Genomic DNA, 19,283 nt, shown 5'->3' with positions numbered 1-19,283 from the left:
AAAATCTATATTATCGATGCTGTAAAAGGTCCCTTATGAAACTGTAAATAGTCACATAACTTGTTCATCAGAAGATTTCAGTGGCTGAGCAACACTTCTGTGCATATAACCCATTCATAACAACCCAATCTACATCAGCTCTGCATGACTGAAAGATTTTTAAAACATAACATTACCTGTCTAACAGAAATACTTCAGCCATGGTGTCGTCCTTCCTCCAGCGTGCAAAACTAACTCCAATATTGATTCAGGATTGTTAAAAGTTTTGATTCTGCATTTGTTTTGACCGTGGCTTGTGTAAAGGCTCATCAGTGGATCTGCGTGGACATGTGCGCAGTAGTTCAAATCAACATTTGTTCACAGTTTGGGCTACTTATCAGATTAATGGGAATTTTCTGCCTGATATTTCTTTAATAATATGAATTTTTTTTGTTTTATCCCTTAAAAAACTAAAAAAATGCATGTAAATACATTTAGATTTGCATTTGAGTACTGAAAATAGCATGTACGCTAACAAATCACTCATGTTGTCATTCACAATAGAAACACTGGGTTTCCCATACAACAATTTATTTGTAGTAATGTTGGAGTTTTCACATGAACGTATATTTAAAGGCAAACAGTTGTCTAAAGAAAGTTTAATTGTCTTCATGAAGAAAACTTGTTTCTTTTCTGAGATTAGTCCTTCAAAATAAATGTGTAGTGTTTTGAAACCAAAGTCTTCATTTGTTACCCACAACACATCAAGATTTTATCTAGTCAAAATCCCATAATCTGACACAAATCTATCGTAACTGACAAATGACATTGTGCAGTCTGAACAGGGCTTTAGGGAGTCTAAAAGATAACGACGAAGATAACAGAGGAAAGAATCTCTTGTCCTTTATAGGGCGTCAGGAATCATCTGATTGGTGAATCGTGTTAGCTAATGCTGGACCAGTCGTCAACAATAATAAGCATGTGAGCCTCTCGAAAGTAGTTTATAAATAAACTTCATGTCAATGAACAGCCAAACTACATGAAAAAGCTGCCGTTTTCAATATACTCGTGTTTGTGTGGAAAAGGTTTCAATGTTGAGGACTCTGCTCTGCATTGTGAAGCTTCATGTGAGCGCTGAGGTTTATTTTTTGTTTAAAGCTCTTTCCACACTCACTGCATCTAAAACGATCCTCTCTTGAGTGAGTCTTCATGTGTTGCTTAATGTAGTCTTTGCGTGTGAGACTCTTTCCACACTGATCACATATGAACACTATGGTTCCAGAGTGACCATCCATGTGGTTCATGAGGTTAGCTTTACATGTGAAGCTCTTTCCACACTGATTACATGTAAACAGCTTCTCTCTGGTGTGAGTTTTCATGTGGTTAATGAGTGAGCTTTTACATGTGAAACTTTTACCACACTCTGTGCATGTGTAAGGTTTCTCTCCAGTGTGGATCGTCATGTGGGTGTCAAGCTTTTGTTTTTGAGCAAAACTTTTCCCACACTGTGTTTTTCCTCCATTGTGAATTCTCATGTGGCCTTTAAGGGTGCCACTTTGCTTAAAACTCTTTCCACACTGTTGGCATGTGTAGGGCTTTTCTCCAGTGTGAATTCTCTTGTGCGCTGCAAAGTTTCCTGCATAATAGAAGCTTTGTCCACACTGTTGGCATGTGTACGGCCTCTCTCCAGTGTGACTTCTCATGTGGCCTTTAAGGGTGGCACTTTGCTTAAAACTCTTTCCACATTGTTGGCATGTGTACGGCCTCTCTCCAGTGTGAATTCTCATGTGGCCTTTAAGGGTGCCAATTTGCTTAAAACTCTTTCCACACTGTTGGCATGTGTACGGCCTCTCTCCAGTGTGAATTCTCATGTGGGTCTTTAAGCTTCTCTTTTTACCAAAGCTCTTTCCACACTGTTCGCAAGTGTAAGGTTTCTCCCTAGTGTGAACTCTCATGTGAACACCAAGGTTAAGCTTTTGAATGAAACTCTTTCTACGCTGTTTACTGCTAAAATTACACTCAGTTTTGGATTTCCGAGGTCTTCCGAGTGATGAAGTCTTTTCAGTCAGTGTGGGTTTTTCATCAGCTGTTATTTCTTGGTGTTGCTCTTCCATTTTATTGCATTGAGTCTCTTCTTTCAGCACTATCAGGTCTAAAAAAAAAAAAAAGAAAAGTGAACTTTAGTATGAAGGCACAAAGCGACAAGCATGAAATGGATGTTTCACCCAAAAATTAAAATGACCTTACCATTTACTCTGCGTCTTTTAAATATTTCCTTTCTTCTGGAACACAATGTAAGCCAGCATTTTTTTCACAATATCTTCTTTTGTGTTCAGCAGAATCAAGAAACTCAAAGATTTAAAGCCACATGAGGGAGAGTAAATGGTGAGGCTATTTTCATTTCTGCGTTAACTATCCCTTTAAAGGGTTCCTATTATGAACCTTTTTTTACAGGATGTAAAGTAAGTCTTTAATGTTTCCAGAATGGGTCTGGGGTTTCAGCTCAAAATCAGATCATATACCTTGCAGAATATTTCATTTTGGGGGTCAGAGGAAAACCCAGCTCTTTTGTTGCCTGTGGCTTTAAATGCAAATGATCAAATGCACTCGCTCTAGATTACTCCTGTTGTGTTCCCTCATGTGTATCTTCCACTCAACATTTTTAACATGCTTGGAAGACCTGGTTGAGACAAATCCTGCATGTTCATAGCAATTACGGATAATTCAGCTTATATTTGTGAGTTTGCATTATTGTATATAACTTAAGCAAATGTTTCCCTGTACTGGGATGCAGCTGGAAGGGCATCTGCTGTTTAAAACATATGCTGGATAAGTTGGTGGTTCATTCCGCCGTGGTGACCCCTGATGAATAAAGAGACTAAGCTAAAGGAAAATGAATGAATGGACTTGTGCAAATGCCTAATGCCACATTTGCTTTAAACTGTAGTGATGAGAATATGGCAAGATGACATACTTTGCTACTTGTTTTCATTCATTTGTACTTTTGTCTCAGTTTTTTTGCCTTTGTGCATGTCCGGAGGCTTAGCTGAAGACCTATATGGTGACATTTTATATACTCGACAAGATGCAAAAATGTCATCTAAAAAGGTTACCTGCTGTTTGTCTAATCGGGAACAGTGACAATGTAAATATACAAATAAAAGCGTTACCCCGATGTTTACCAATGTGAAACGTCTGTTAATGAACACCCAGGATTATTTTGTAACTCCTAGGGGCTGTTTTATAAAAGTGGTTTAAAAAAGCGGGGATTAAAGTCAAAAACTTGACTTTAGTGAGCCGAACTAAATGTCCACTTTTTAATTGGTTCCATAACAGCAAGTTGAAGATCATTTGATGTAACTAATCTGAGTTCATCTTAAATAATCTAGATAACAACTCGTGCACGTTACTGTCATGAAACCCTGAAGGTCGAGCACAGATGCATCATTATGATTATGTTGTATGCTACCTTGGCAACTACGATGAAAAAAAGAGCTCTGAAACAAGACACCACAATGTTCACAGCGAGGGCATAGCATTTGATTCAAATATAAGTTCAAATATATAATAATTTAAACAATCAAATGTACGGCTTGAAACAAAGCAAGAAAGAGGGCTGACAGGAAACTGCAGATTTTAAAATATAGGTCATTATTTAGGCTTATTAACATTAAGTTAAAAATTTGTCACAATACATTGAAATATTTGCTTGTGCGCAAGAGAGAGAATTCACTGCAAATTCTAGCTTGCAAGGAAAAGTCTTAATGCATACTGTAACATTCAAAATGTACTTAATATCAGCACAATAAGTTTAAAATAATGGCCACAAAGAGCCGTGCACACACAAGCAGTGGGATTTGTTATTTGCTCTCGAAACTGCTGCAAATTGCTGCTTTCTATTTAAAAACATTTGTTGCCCTTTGAAAACATTTATTTAAAGTGCTGTCAAAATTAGAGGGTTAACTCATGCAAATAATTTGATATATATATATATATATAAAATGTTCTTAAAAAATGAACGCAGTTGCTGTTATACTTCCTGTTGTAGTCATGCAAAGAAATATGCATAAGACCAAGGAAGCACTTTTAGAAGGAACGTTTGTCAGGGTTCTGCCACTTTGGTCTTGTAAATTCTTGTTTTGGTGGCAGAGCTCTGACACTTCTCATGTCGGGTCCTGTTTCTGTCTCTGTGTGAGCGCGCGCCGTCGTGGGTGTACGTAGAGTGTGCGCGCTCCTGCTTGACGCGGCCGCGCGCGCGCTCTGCGTCACTCAGACGCGTGCGCTCTTGTACTCGTGTTTGTGTTTTCGTTTGTCAGCAGCGTGGTGTTTCATTCCCAGCGTCTCAGTCTTGTTGGTTTCGGTTTTGGTCGGCGCTGGGATGAAGCATGCACGCTGCGTGTGTGTGCGCACGGTGAGTGCTTTCATCTATCGTGTGCTCGTGTCTTGCGTCTCTTGTCAAAGCACGTGGCTTGGTGTTTACATTGTGGTCACGTGCTTTTGTCGTGTGCTTCAGTGTTGTGTGAGCGCATGGCTTGTATTGTCTGTCTGTGTCATGCGCTCTCCCGTCTATTGTCTTGTCCCACCCACCTTGTTACCTTGTTTGTAATTATTATTTTCACCTGTCCGCCTGTCTGTTTATTGGTTTGTCTTTCCTATTTATTCTCCTAGTGTGCTCTGTTCCGGGCTGGTCCGTTGTTGATTGTTTTCTTCCCTGTTGTACGAGGTTTGCTAATTCTGCTCAACAACAGTGGTTTAAAGTTGTGTCTGCCAAGTTCCAGATCTTGTCTAGTTACGTGTATAATATAATGTTGTGTTTTTCCCCACATGGGGAGATTTGAGTTTTGTTTTTGTTTTATTTTTCAATAAATTCTTCATTCCCCGCATTTGGGTCCTCGCCTCCTCTTCATCACCCCCAAATCCTGACAACGTTTCAGTATAAAATAATTAATGAAAAAAAATTAATGCTGCATTACCAGGCTTTCCAGCATTTCATCTAATTTAGTACGTTTCATTTTTAATCTTTAGACTTTTGCTGTAATAGAAATTGATACCCCATACCGAACGGAAAGAAAAACCTCCGGATTTCGTGACTCGGTGTTCCTTTAAGGTAATAAAAAATTTAAAAAAACAACTGTTTACATGGTGTACTCTTAATAAGAGTATTAATCATATTAAAATGGGAGTATTGGTGTCCATATAAATGTACTCAGTGAAAGTGCCAGATGATGTCGAGAGCTATCCAAGACATCTGCATTCGTCTGCCTTTAAGATGATTCCATGTGCGCTCAAATGTTTTAAGTTTGATGTGTTTCCTCAAACGCAAATTTTGTACAGCACCTGCTTCACGTTGCTTTGTCAGAATCCTTGTGAAATATAGCCATACTTAAGAACACATGGTTTAAGCAAATTTGATGAATGCGATCGCAAAAAAAAAAATGCGAAAAATGCGAAAACGCATTAGTGTAAATGGGGCCATAGTAGTGACCTGATCTTATATGCTATTGTTTTAGAACCTCCAATTTAGTTGCCTATTGGTGAAATGACCTGGAATAATAAATGGCTACTTGCTCTTCAAACAAATGTGTTCATGACTATTCATACAAAGAAAAATAATAAAATGAGAAAATATGACTGCAACATCAAGCAGCATTAGGCATAGGCCAGTATAAGATTCTGACTGTATGATAAGCTTGGATAAAAAGATCACGGTTTCACTGTATTGTGATTACTGCTCTAAAATGTATTCTTTTTAATCTCTGGGTAAAAAAAAACAAGAATCTTTTCCCTTTGAACAAAATATATTTTCTTTTGAGAAACTTTGAGGCTGAGTTTCACAAACAGGGCTTAGATTAAGCTGGGACTAGTCCTTAGTTAAATTAGGCTATTTAAGCCAAATTTATAAAAATGGCCTTAGTAAAATATATTACTGGTGTGCACCTGGAGAAAAAAATAAACTGATGTATTTTATCTCACGGAAAGATATTTTGAGTTGAGACCACTCAAACATGCAATTTAATCTTGACTAGCCTTAAACCTTGTTTGTGAAACTGGGGGTGAAAGTATTTTGGAGCAGTAAACATGTCAGGCTGAATCATTCAAATGAATCATTTGTTTCAAAAACACAGATTTCTTTGCAATTTAAAATGGCATCTTTGGATATCTTTTTTTGCTGGAGATACTGTTGTCCTGAAAAACTTATAACAAAATATAAAAAAAAAACCTTACATATACTGTTGTACTGTGGTATACCTTGAAAACGGTTATCGTTCCATACCTAAGCAGAATAACCCTGTTTTAAGGATCTAAAAATAAATTCTTTAAAAAAAGTCTCAAGCAAAAAGATTCCAATGGCGACGCCTGCTGGTACATGAAGAATTTGGTCAATACTGACGAATTTCACACTCTAATGTTTGCATATCATCAGCATGCTGTAATCCATTTCTTAAGCAGAAAATGTCATTTTTAGACTAGTTTGTTTGCCAGTTGTAGTCAGTGCAATGCTAAACGTTATTGTTCCACTATATTTAGTTTGTTTTGTCTCACGTCATCCCACAGCAACATCTTATAGCTTAGAATACTAAAATTAAATACAATGTTTTATAACAATTATTGTAGTGTCCATTTCATTCAGCTTATTTAATATTGGGGCGTCCACATCATTTGACAAACTGTAAACCAGGGTTTCTGCAGGTTTCATTTTATGACATTTTTGAGACCATTATGAATGACGTTTTAGACCCATAAAGGGATAAAGCTAAAGAATTTTTCAAATGGTCCAGATGGAAAAGATTTTTATTTGCCCCATTAAAAAAATAAATGAAAAAATAAATTATATATATTACAATAATAAATAAATAATAATTCTTTATATGTATTTTAGATATTTGTAGCTAAAGATTTGAAATTTTGTTTTATTTTGGATCTTAAGACATTTTATGATGCCGTGGAAACCCTGTTTAAACAAAATAGCCCTGGTAATTAGTTATAATAATAATGACGTAATTCTAACTCAGACTCTATCTGTAAGACCTAGTAACAACTACTAGAAACAAGTTTAAACTCATAAAGAAGTTGATGAAAAAAGGGAATTGTGATCAACTTGACGTATGCAAGTGGAAAATACTAAGCCAACACTATCACCGTAATAGCAGATATCTTCTATGAGAATACTGTAGGTCAAATATCCTCAACTCAGTTAAACTTTTTAATTTTATTTTATAAAGCGCCGGTGCTCAAGGACGCTACACAAACAGTAGGAGAACAAGAAAAGCAATAACCTTAAGAAGGTACAGAAAATGGGAGACTAATAATACATAAAATAATGACAAACGACATTAGAACAAGTAACAAGAAAGAAACTCATTCCTGTCTTTCAATGAGTGCTTATGTGCATTTAGAAGAACTAGGCAGCACATTCGGGGCTGCAAGATGGATTTAATTTAGTATTCTTATTATTAAAATATATCTGAATGAGGATCAAATGACTGAGTTGGTGTTTAAGAATGAAAATCAACCTGTTTGTTCCTGCAGATCTTCCTGTTTGACTGTGAATGTTTCTTCAATCTTCACATCTTCACTCTCCTCTTTAATAAACGCCATCTTTATAACAGTGTGGAGATCAGTCGCTTCAGCAGGAGTTTTTCTCTGTGTTTGGACACTTTATTCTGTTTAAAATAAACAAAACAACAAAAAATGTCCTGTTTAAAATTAATAAAACAATCAACAGAAACAAAATAACTTCTCTTCAACACTTGCTTCAACAGTTTCTTTATATGAGAGTAATTAACAAAAATAAATCAGTTAAGTCTGAGCAAGAAACAATAGCCACAAATGAGCTGATGAAACCTAGTACTCCATTTCTTATATATAGTGATGTATACTTAGATTAGATTGACATCATGCTGTTTAATAAATTAAACCTTCACTACAACACTCATTACACACTTTACTGTCGCTACAACAAAAATAAATCAGGTAAAACGTTTCATTAAAACACGTATTACACACTTTTCTGTTACTTTATTCAAACAATAGCCCTCGATTACTGAGAATATAATAGTACTACGTTGTTTAAAGGGTTAAAATAATATTTCCAACAGCAGGAACATAATTTTGCATCGTATAAACAATCCTGAAACTTTTGTACTTTAACTTTAAATCGGGTTATATCTGTAAAACTTTTAAAGCAAACCTTTCTCCAGTTGAATCACCGCGCTGTAGCGGCGCCACCTGATGACGTCACGTTACGCCAAAATAAAAGTCTTTTGTTTAGCTTTTTTGCCAGTCTAGGCTGGGCAAACTTTATTTATAGAGCACAATTTTACACAACCGTGGTTGATCCAAAGTACTTTACAAAAAAATAAACTACACAATAAAATAAAAAACTAGTATTTGAAATACAGGAAAATGTATGTTTAAAAGTAACGTTAATGCTAAAATACAAATTAAAAATAACACGAATTTGTCACTCAAAGGAAAGAAGTAAAAATAAGTCTTTAAGTTAGATTTAAAAGCATCCAATGATGTAGCAATCCCGATATTCAGAGAAAGACTGTTCCCGAACCTTGAGGCCGCAACACAGAAACCTCTATCACCTTTTGATTTGCAGCAAGACCAAGGGACTGACAAAAAAAAGCGAGATCGAGACAGACAAAAACTGGTCATGGGATCTTGACGGTCTACAAGCTGAATAAAGTCTAAAGTTCACTTCACTGACATAGGCCGGGGCAGAATTGTGCACAGCTTTTAATTAACAAAAAGAAATCAGGTAAAATGTGTCATTAAAACACTTATTACACACTTTTCTGTTACTTTATTCAAACAACAGATTACTGAGAATAAAATAGTACTACGTTGTATAAAATGTTAACATAATATTTTCAAAAGCAGGAACATAATTTAACATCATATAAAAAACTAAAACTTTAGAACTTTAACTTTAAATCGGGTTATATCTGTAAAACTTTTAAAACAATCCTTTCTCCAGTTGAATCACCGCGCTGTAGTGGCGCCGCCTGATGACGTCACATACCATGCCAAAATAAAAGTATTTTTTCTTAACATTTTTTCCACTTATTGTTGCAGTTGTCATGACTTATTGATACATTTCTCCCATGTTTTTATAGAAGTAAATTTGGTTTTATATTCGCACATTCGGACTTACCCCTTAATAACATAATTTCATAAAAAGTGTTATTTGCAAACTCTAAATAGGAAAATCGTATTAAAAGCATGGGCGTCAATCTGCTGTATTAGTTACTTAGTTATTAAGTATTAGGTATAATTATTATTATATATAATTATTAGCTACTTCAAATTACTTGTCTAGTTAATGTTAGCTTGTTGCCAACGCTAAAGCCATTTCCCATGCGTTGTTTCATTTGTGACGACTTGGCATAATGTTAACTTTACATTAAGGACCACAATAAGCATTTTGTCTAGCGGTGCATTTGCCTCATGAACACTGTGCTACGTCCAAACGAACCCCACTGTATTTTTGTATAATCAATTTCTATTCTGTTGTTAAGTGACTCAATTAATTTAAAATTAAAATATTAACCTTTTTTTAATTCTTTGTTTTTATTGTTGTGATTATTTTATGATAGTTTTGCATTCTTTATGTAAAGCACTTTGAATTACTATTGTGTATAAAATGTGCTACAGTATAAAGAAACTTGCCTGGCAGTTTAATGTATTGGATAAAATGACAGAGAAAATGGACATAAGATCATGTTTCAGTGCAACTAAACCCCAAGTACAAAAAGTTCACAAATTAAGCAATTTGGCTTTAAGAATGAGTTGTTAAATTTTAATGTCACATTATCAATCACAGCAGGGTCGACCCGTGGCATAGGCAGTATACACAGCAAATTTTAGATAGTAGATTTAACTACCTTAGAGTTAAAATCAACACTCCCTCAGAGTTTATATGGGAACCACTATAAGTGTTAAAAATAACACTTTTGAAAGTGTTAACATTGTCAACACCAAGAGAGTGTTAATTAGCAAACTCTTATTGTGTAAAATATCTGTTAAATTTCCGATAAAATACCAGCAGCTGTGGTTGCCAGAATCTTTCTGTGAAAAACATGGAAGTTTTATATAACTGTATAAATTTACAAAAAAAAAAAAACATATTTCATGAACTAATACATTCTTCATTTTACAAAATTATAGCTTAGTAGAAAAAAATGTAAAGTCTTTAGATGCAATAATGTTTTCATGTGTGACTGCAATTAGCAAACAGATTTTGACTGCATTAGTAACTACACAGTTACCTTTAAAGAAAAGAAGATGCAGCATAACATCAAATACTCTTAGTTCATCTTGGACTTGAACAGAGACGCTATTATCCTCCACAATGGTGACACAAAAACCGTTTTGCTGTTTTTCTTTCTTTTCTTTTTTTCATTTTTAGATTTTACGGAAAAATACCAGCAGCTGTGGTTGCCAGTAATCTGCTGTTTTTAACATTCATAAATTCAGTTTACAGAATATTTCTGTTAAAAGCACATTCAACAGTCTGTATTTTTTATCGATCTCACACTGCAAATTTTAGATTTGGTAGATTTAACTACCTTAGAGTTAAAATTAACACTCCCTCAGTGTTTATATGGGAACCACTATAAGTGTTAAAATAACATTTTTGAAAGTGTTAAAATTTTTAACACCCAGAGTGTTAATTAGCAAACTCTTATTGTGTAAAATATCTGTTAAATGTATGTCAAAATACTGGCAGCAGTGGTTGCCAGTAATCTGCTGTTTTCAACATTTTACATTCGTAAATTCAGTTTCCAGAATATTTCTGTTAAAAACAAATCCCATAGTCTATATTTTTCATTCGAACACACGTAAGCCTTAAATTCCAGAGCAAAATCCTAACTAGTGTCCTCACTACAGAGGGCTGAACACTCAGACAGTGATGAAGTTAATGAGACAATTAAGTGTCTAATTAAAGGAGGATTGAGAATTATTGATGAACAACTGTTAACAAGCAGAATCACTGAAGGACAGAAAAACACAAGCCAAAACCAAAGATGAAATCAACTGAGAAAAACTCTAAATAAAATAATAATCAATAAAAATAAAACAAATTACACAATAAAAAATGTTATTTTTCAACATCTTTAAAACAACTCATCACATTAAACAACTTATCATGGAGCTTCACTTATTACTGACCTTTGGCTTTATTTCTGTCATGTGAACATAAGCTCTTAATGAAATTTCTGTTGTTCATTTGAAGTCACCATGATGGAGGACAGAGTCTGCTTTAGTCAGGCTCTTCTTACGATAAGTGTCTTTTATTTTGGCTGCTATAGTTAGTGTTAATTACACTATTTAAACATATAGCATCGAAAGCTGAAAGAAAATTAAAGTGTCAGTCTGAAGAGATTATTAATGATATCATATCCAACCTTTCCTGCTTGTTTTCTATTTCAGTATCATATTAGTTATGTGTGAGAAATAAATAATATACATAAATGAAACAACTGAAGCTCCAATAAAATAAAACCAATATTTACAATGAGAATGTTTGATCTATGGCAGAACTCAAAAACACACAGACATTAATAATTAGTCTTTGAAACTCAATGATGGTGACAAACAAAAAAATAAAAATCATGTAAAAAAAAAAAACACTACTGAAATATCACCTACCAAAAACAACACAAAATAAAGGAAAAGAAAGAGATTGTAAGAACATAAAGCTGCATAATTTATTCATGCTGCAATGCATGCTGGGAGCTTTGTACTATGCTGGCACCCAGCATGCATTGCGGCATGAACCATGCAGCTTTTTTTTTTTTTTTTTAGCAACCACGGTTGAGGTTCATATCCTGATTCTTGATGTCTGTGTGTCATAATGAGCAAGCTGGAGCTTGAATGTTTAGAGCATGACACTCTATTTATTAATTGCATCCTAATTGTTTGTTGAATTTTCTATGAAGAGCAGCAGACTGCCAGTAGTATTGTCCCATGCAGCTTTAATACAATTATATTTGCATATTTTTATGAATCAACTTATTAAACACCTGAAATTGAAGCTATAACAATTAAGCATAAACAGTATAGTTTCTCTTGACCTTTCTTGCTATAGCTAATGAGTTTTAGAAACACAACTATAGCAGTCAGAAACATTAGGCTATCAGAGTAAAGCTTCAAGATCTCAAATAAGCAGCCTCGGATCTCTATGATGGTGAGGTCAAATGAAATATTTTTAATAAAAAAATATAAACCTCTGTTCATTGTCAAATATTCTTACAGAAATGAAGTCAAACTGTAATCAGTGAAGCTGCTTATGCTATTATTTAATGGAGTTGTTTAATCCTCTGTTTTAATTCAGTTGGTTTGGTGTGAGGCTGTGTCTGTAGTTTTATTTCTTTCTTCAATTTCTTATTCCTTCAGTGATTGTGCTTGTTAACAGCAGGTGTTCAACAGCAGGTGTCTGAATTCACTTATTTGTGGTCATTCCCTTTGTCTAGTGGACTAAACTAATTAACTAATTTAAGGGCCAGGTGAATGAGGGTGTGGCGAGATTTCAGACACTCTGATTAGTTTCTCTAATACAAGGGTTTTCTACAAAGGTAGATACATGTTACTCTGTATGACAAGGAGGCAAATCAGCTTCTAACGCCGAGAGGGTTATTTTACCTTTATCTAACTCTAGAATTTTAACACTTTACTCTGAATTACCACAACACTTGAAATTTAACACCAATGAATTTGCTGTGTACAATGGCCAGAAAGTAATTAATTTTACTTTAAGCCCTGAATAACAGTAGTAAAGCATGGTATAGTTACTTTGCATTGCAAGACAAAAGACACGTTTTTATTCACTCACCTTTTTTAGATCATTTGTTTCATCTGTTGTCATGTATAGCTGCACTGCAAAAAAAGCTCTTCTTCTAGTCATTTAGTCTCGTTCCCAGTCATAAATATCTAAAAATCCTAAATCAACACTAGACAAGAAAAATGGCATGAGCGAATGAAGTAAAGCTTAAAACTTCTGTTTGAGATTATATCTCATTAAGATTCAGGGCCGGAGTGGGACTCCTTTTCAGCCCTGGAGTTTCAAGCCTCATACCGGCCCACCTCAGTTCACGACTGACTATATTAAAATAAAGTCATTTCCAATTCAGTTTCTAATGATACTATCACATATTTTTTGAGAAAACAGCTGCTTTAGAACTTCAAATGTCCAACAACCCTAACAGTATTATATGTCTTAACAATAAAAATGAAAACATTTCGTTACTCTAACAGGGATCGAACCCGGGCCCACTGACTCATAACCTAGCGTGCTAACCGCTGGACCACAACAGCTATGTGGAGTAGGGAGGCACAACTCTTCAAAAAAAGAAGAGTTGCGACAAAATAATGGATAAAAAGGCTGTGGTCAAGTAAATAAATAAATTTAAAAAGTGTGACTGCTGAGAGCAATAGATTCTGGAGCTAGGGACACCGGCCCTCGCGGCCAAAAAGCGGACCAGCCCACCGGGAATTCTCCCGGTCCTCCCGATTAGCCAATCCGGGCCTGTTAAGATTATTTTTTTACACAATTAGCAAATAATTTAACTTGTTTTAAGCAAACGATCACTTCATTTTTAGATGAATTTCTTTTTCAGAAAACAAGACATAATTTTTTATGCTATTTCATGTGTCTTGTATAAATCTATCTAAAAATTTACATGTTTGGATTGAAAACAGGACAAAACTAGTAAGTTTTTATTTTTATTATTGTTATTATTAATAATATTATAACAGCTCAAAGGTGAGCTTTTTTGAATAAAGGGTTGAAAATGAATGCTTTTCTTTTTTTTTTTTTATATCCGATTCATCAATTAATCAAAAAAATTATCGACAGATTAATCGATTATTAAAATAATCGTCAGTTTTAGCCCTAATATATACCTTTACTATTAAGTGCCTATACAGTGAATTAAAATGGCATCAAATTACAGCAGGTGAATGTCAACATTACTTTGATTAAGCATGAAATTAAGACTTAGCCTGAGAGTTAACCTGCCCTGGACAAGGTTTCCCAGCAGAGTTGCCAGAGTAACTGAGTTTGAACTATCGTAGATTTGATTTATGAAACTGATTCAGCCATTAATAAACCTGACATATCCAAAATAAGCCTGGCTTTTTCTTTAAGCTTGGTAAATGGAACAGAGCCCTGGTATAGCATGAGCAGTGTGGAACGTGATTACAGATAACCCCGGATTCTCTTCATCCAGGGTTAAAATGACCCAGGGTTAACAATTTAAAGTGTGAAAAGCCCTAAAAATACTTGGCATCCGCTCTCAGGATTAACAGAGCACAATGACAAACAGCAACAATTGTCAATCATGACAGATTTGTGACCTAATCTCATGCTTTTGTTTTAGAACTTCAGTTTTCTATTGGGGAAATGATCAGGAATAATAACCTGCAGAAAACAGTCACACTACTTGCTCTACAAACAGGTGTGTTCATCACTATACACACAAAGAAAAATAATAAAATGAGAAAATATGACTTTGCAACATCAAGCAGCATTAGGCATGGGCCAGTATAAGATTCTGACGGTATGATAACCTAAAATAAATTTTCTTCTCAGAAACTTATAAAATATTTTGGAGCAGTAAACATGTCAGGCTAAACCATTCAAATGAATCACAGATTTCTTTACGATTTAAAACGGCATCTTTAGATATCTTTTCTGCAGGAGATACTGTTGTCCTAAAAAAACTTTACAAAAAAAAAGGTACAGCAGAAAATGTTTGGCAGTTTTAAAACCTTGACTTTTCCAAACTGCAGTAAACCTTGAACATGGTTATCGCCCCATGCCTAAAGAGCATAACTCTGATTTTAGGATCTAAAAATTAATTCTTTAAAAAAGTCTCAAGCAAAAAGATTCCAATGGCGCCGCCAGCTGGTGCATAAAGAATATGGTCAATATTCTCAGACTGTTCAATGTTTTATAACTAATCAGTTGAGTGTCCATTTCATTCAGCGTATTAATACTGGGGGTATACACAATTTTTGACAAACTTTAAACCAGTGTTTCTGCAGGTTTTACCAAGTTAAATTTAAGACTTTTTATGACATTTTTAGGACCATTATGAATGAAATTTTAGGCTCATGAAGGTCTAAAGGCTAAATAACTTTTCAAATGGCCCAGATGAAAAAAGATTTTTATTTGCCCCGTCCAAAGAAAGATTATAAGTTAAAACATTTAATAATACAATAATAAATTAATAATATTTTTTAATTATTTTAGATATTTCTTTGAAAAAAAATTAAATATTGTGTAAAAACAAGCAAGCTTTACTTGTATTCAAACATAAATGTTCTTTATAATAATAAAAACTGGACAAATGTTTTAAAAGTTAAAAAACTACAATAAACCAAATCTATGCACAACAATCTGTCCAGGTCGATGTCCTCAGCAGTAAATACATGGAGCAGATTTAAACAAATGTTATTGTAAGGAAAATAATTAAAACAGATAAATTAGAGTGAAAATTACCTTTTTTAATAAAAAGTTTAAAGATTTATTAAGGTGGATTCTTGGTGATTGTGTGGGTTTTGGCCAGATTGGGTAACAAAACATGAACAAAGGAACATGTAGACTTGTTTAAAAAAGATTTAAGACCTACAACACAATATGTCTGTAAATTGAAGAGTTTTTAAGGCTTAAAATTTAGAGTCTTCTATGAGAATACTGTAGGTCAAATATCACCAGCTTAGTTAAACCTTTTTAAATTGATTGTATTTATTTATTTAATAAAGCGCCAGTGCTTAAGGACGCTTTACAAACAGTAGAAGAACAAGAAAAGCAATAACCTTAAGCAGGTAGAGAAAATGGGAGACTAATAATACATAAAAGAAAGACAAAAGACCTGAGAACAAGAGACAAAAGAAACTTATTTCGGTCTTTCAATAAGTGCTTATGTGCGTTTAGGAGAACTAGGCAGCACACTCAGGGCTGCAAGATGGATTTAATTTAGTATTCTTATTATTAAAATATATCTGAATGAGGATCAAATGACTGAGTTGGTGTTTGAGAATGAAATTCAACCTGTTTGTTCCTGCAGATCTTCCTGTTTGACTGTGAATGTTTCTTCAATCTTCACATCTTCACTCTCCTCTTTAATAAACACCATCTTTATAACAGTGTGGAGATCAGTCACTTCAGCAGGAGTTTTTCTCTGTGTTTGGACACTTTATCCTGTTTAAAATGAACAAAACAATAAAAATGTTCTGCTTAAAATAAATAAAACAATGAACAGAAACAAAATAACTTCTCTTCAACACTTGCTTCAACAGTTTCTATTAATGTATAGATTCTATTAATGTATACTGAGTAATTAACAAAAAGAAATCAGGTAAAACGTTACTTTACAACAGTGGTTCTCAAAGTGAGGGTCGGGACCCCCTGAGGGGTCATGGAGGTAAAGTTGGTTTTATATTCACACATTCGTTCATTTAGAAGTCTCTATATTGTTTACCATGTTACTTTGAATATTCGATTGGAATTAGCATGCAAGTGTGACTTGAAAACAACATTAACACTGTTTATTTAACTGTGAACATGTTGTACTTTGATAGTCATTTGCTGCTATTATGATTTCCCTATTTAGAATTTGCAATGAATAATTTCTGAAACTATATTATTAAGGGGAATGTCTGAATATCTGAATATAAAACTAACTTTACTTCTATACATAATTGAGGTAAAGTTGGTTTTATATTTGGGTATTCAGACATTCCCCTTAATAATAAAATTTCCTAAAAGTATTCTTTGCAAACTCTAAATATGGAAATCATATTAGCAGCTAATAATTACCAAAGGACAGCATTGTTTACAGTCAATTAGATAGTGCTAATGTTGTTTAGAAGTCATACTTGCATGCTAATTCTGACAGAATATTTTCAGTAACATGGTAAACAATACAGAGACTGCTAAATAAATGAATGTGGGGGGGGGGGGGGGGGGTCGCAGGTTACTGGCATTATAGATAAAGGTAGAGGTATAGATATAGGTAAAGTTGGTTTTACATTTGCACATTCAGACTTTCCCCTTAATAATATAATTTCATAAAAGTATTAATTGCAAACTCTAAATAGTGAAATCATATTAGCAGCCAATAACTATCAAAGTACAACATTTCTCATGGTCAAATAAACAGTGCTAATGTTGATTTCAAGTCATACTGGCAGGCTAATTCAGATCAAATATTCAAAGTAACATGGTAAACAATATAGAGTCTATAAATGAACAAATGTGTGAATATAAAACCAACAATACCTCTATTTTAAAGCTCGCATTACACACTTTTCTGTTTCAAACAAAAGCCCTCGGTTACTGGGAATAAAATAGTACTACGCTGTATAAATGGTTTAAATAATATTTCCAACAGCAGGTACATAATTTAGCATCGGATGAAAAACCTGAAACTTTAATTAAATCGGGTTATATCCGTAAACATTTAAAAACACAAACCTTTCTCCAGTTGAATCAAAGCGCTGAAGCGGCGCCACCTGATGACGTCAGACACCACGCCAAAATAAAAGTCTTTTTTTAATAGCTTTTTTTGCCACTTATTGTTGCAGTCATGACTTATTGATACATTTCTCCCTTGTTTTCACTCTATACTATTTCTGCTCTCTCTCTCTCCCTCACATTTTAGGTGCTTTATTGGCATGACAAATAACTGTACATTCATATTGCCAAAAGCAGTGCAGCGACACTACGTACAAACAAGACAGTGCAAAAAGGGCAGTAGTGCAAACAAATATGGATATAAAATATAATACAGAAAAAAACACAGAAATAAATGAAATAAAAATAGATAAAAATAAAAAAGATTGATAAAATAAAAAATATTAATAAAAATTAAAATAGATTAGATCTCTCACAAACACACACTTTATTATTTAAAGTTGATCAAACCCAGATAGCAAAATACACTCGGGCCAGTTCCGGCTAGATTGTCGCCTGCCGGAGACTAACCCCTCGGCCCAACTTCGGCTGCCGGACTTGGGCCGGATGCCTGTGGACTCACTGCCCGATTCCGGCCCGAATCAAGCGGGCCAGATGCGGCGGCCGTAAGCGAGCCGACGCTGCGCATCCGCGCCGGAATCGGCGCGAGGGTAATGTGCGCTGCGGCCCGGAGCTGGCGCGACTCCGTATTTATACACCTTATAAAACGTTTTGGTATTACATTGGTACTTGATATATGGTATTACAACCATTTGAATTTATATAACAGCAAACACAGGCTATAATGTAAACACAAAGTGTAAGCACTGCGTTTAACCTTTGAATAAAGTGCAAACTGCATACATATTCTGTAACGAAAATAATCAGACAAATGACAAAATAAATAAATGTTAAACGTTTATTGATTGCATGAAAAAAATAGTACTAAAATTTTATAAATAATTTTGTAGTGCATAAGAATATCAATATAAAAACAACAATAAAACAACATAATAAAGACACACAGAAAGATTTAAACAAAAAATCTAAAAATTACACACAAACACAGATGTTTTTAAAACAACCCTGTTTTCCCAATAGACTTGAATTAAAAATTTGTAAAAAACAGCTAAATTTTATATGAACCTAAATATAGAAACCAATTTAAGATATAGCAAGAAACATCTTAAAAATACCAATGACAATCCGTAAAATATCCAAGTCAAACTTGTAAAAAGTACTGCAGAATTCTGAAGAAACATCTTGAAACATTTTTTAATAAAACGTTAAAATAATAATAAACAAACAAATATAAATATATATATATATATAATTGCAGAAGTATAAAGACAAACTTTTTTTTTAAATAAACTTGAACAAAATCAATTGCACAAACAGCAAGACATGAGTGAGATGATTATACATTTCATATATATATACACGTCTTGTGCAATTTTATATTTATAATTTTATTTGTATTACGTTTATTAAAAATGTATCAAGATGTTTCTTCAGAATTTGGCCCACACACATACCATACATATACATATATATATATATATATATATATATATATAAATGCAAATGAAAGAAACAAATTGTTCAAGTATCAGGGAACATCCTAATACACTTAAAATGTTGTTTAAAAAATAAAACAAAATAGTGATGTAGACATTTGACACAATAGCTTTCTCTTCTTTCTTCCTCCATCCCTGTCAGGGGCAAGTTGTAGCTACCTTGTAATGCATTTTTCCACTTCTTTATCAGTGGCGTGGTTACTTCTGTAAATACAACAGTGGGTTAGACACTGCTGATATTCTCTAGTTGATCTTTA

At 34.0% G+C, this 19,283-nt stretch overlaps 4 protein-coding genes across 6 annotated transcripts in view; 2 read left to right on the top strand and 2 right to left on the bottom strand.

Moving 5' to 3' along the window:
* LOC148680782 (NACHT, LRR and PYD domains-containing protein 3-like) overlaps nucleotides 1-19,283 on the top strand; it is a 463,735-nt gene that overhangs the window by 160,603 nt on the left and 283,849 nt on the right. The window lies entirely within an intron of this gene.
* LOC148680790 (uncharacterized) overlaps nucleotides 1-19,283 on the bottom strand; it is a 796,717-nt gene that overhangs the window by 548,798 nt on the left and 228,636 nt on the right. The window lies entirely within an intron of this gene.
* LOC148680812 (uncharacterized) overlaps nucleotides 1-19,283 on the top strand; it is a 451,921-nt gene that overhangs the window by 350,400 nt on the left and 82,238 nt on the right. The window lies entirely within an intron of this gene.
* Nucleotides 554-17,510, bottom strand: LOC148680814 (uncharacterized). 3 transcript variants are annotated; one of them, XM_088650543.1, is made up of 4 exons: nucleotides 17,471-17,510; nucleotides 16,046-16,195; nucleotides 7,494-7,643; nucleotides 554-2,131 (listed from the first exon to the last, which is right to left on the bottom strand). In XM_088650543.1, exons 3-4 carry the CDS (start codon nucleotides 7,576-7,578, stop codon nucleotides 1,068-1,070), a joined length of 1,149 nt encoding a protein of 382 aa, XP_088506669.1. In that variant the 5' UTR covers nucleotides 7,579-7,643; nucleotides 16,046-16,195; nucleotides 17,471-17,510; the 3' UTR covers nucleotides 554-1,067. The 3 variants fall into 3 exon arrangements, with proteins under 3 accessions (XP_088506669.1, XP_088506670.1, XP_088506671.1); XM_088650544.1 differs by lacking the exons at nucleotides 16,046-16,195; nucleotides 17,471-17,510 and adding an exon at nucleotides 8,171-8,975; XM_088650545.1 differs by lacking the exons at nucleotides 16,046-16,195; nucleotides 17,471-17,510 and having other exon boundaries at nucleotides 7,494-7,645.

Source organism: Danio rerio, chromosome 4 (assembly GCF_052040795.2).
Source record: "Danio rerio strain M-AB ecotype USA chromosome 4, GRCz13ab, whole genome shotgun sequence".
Classification (NCBI taxonomy): domain Eukaryota; kingdom Metazoa; phylum Chordata; class Actinopteri; order Cypriniformes; family Danionidae; genus Danio; species Danio rerio.
The sequence above is the reverse complement of the archived record's forward strand: the minus strand, read 5'-3'. Positions and strand labels throughout refer to the sequence as shown.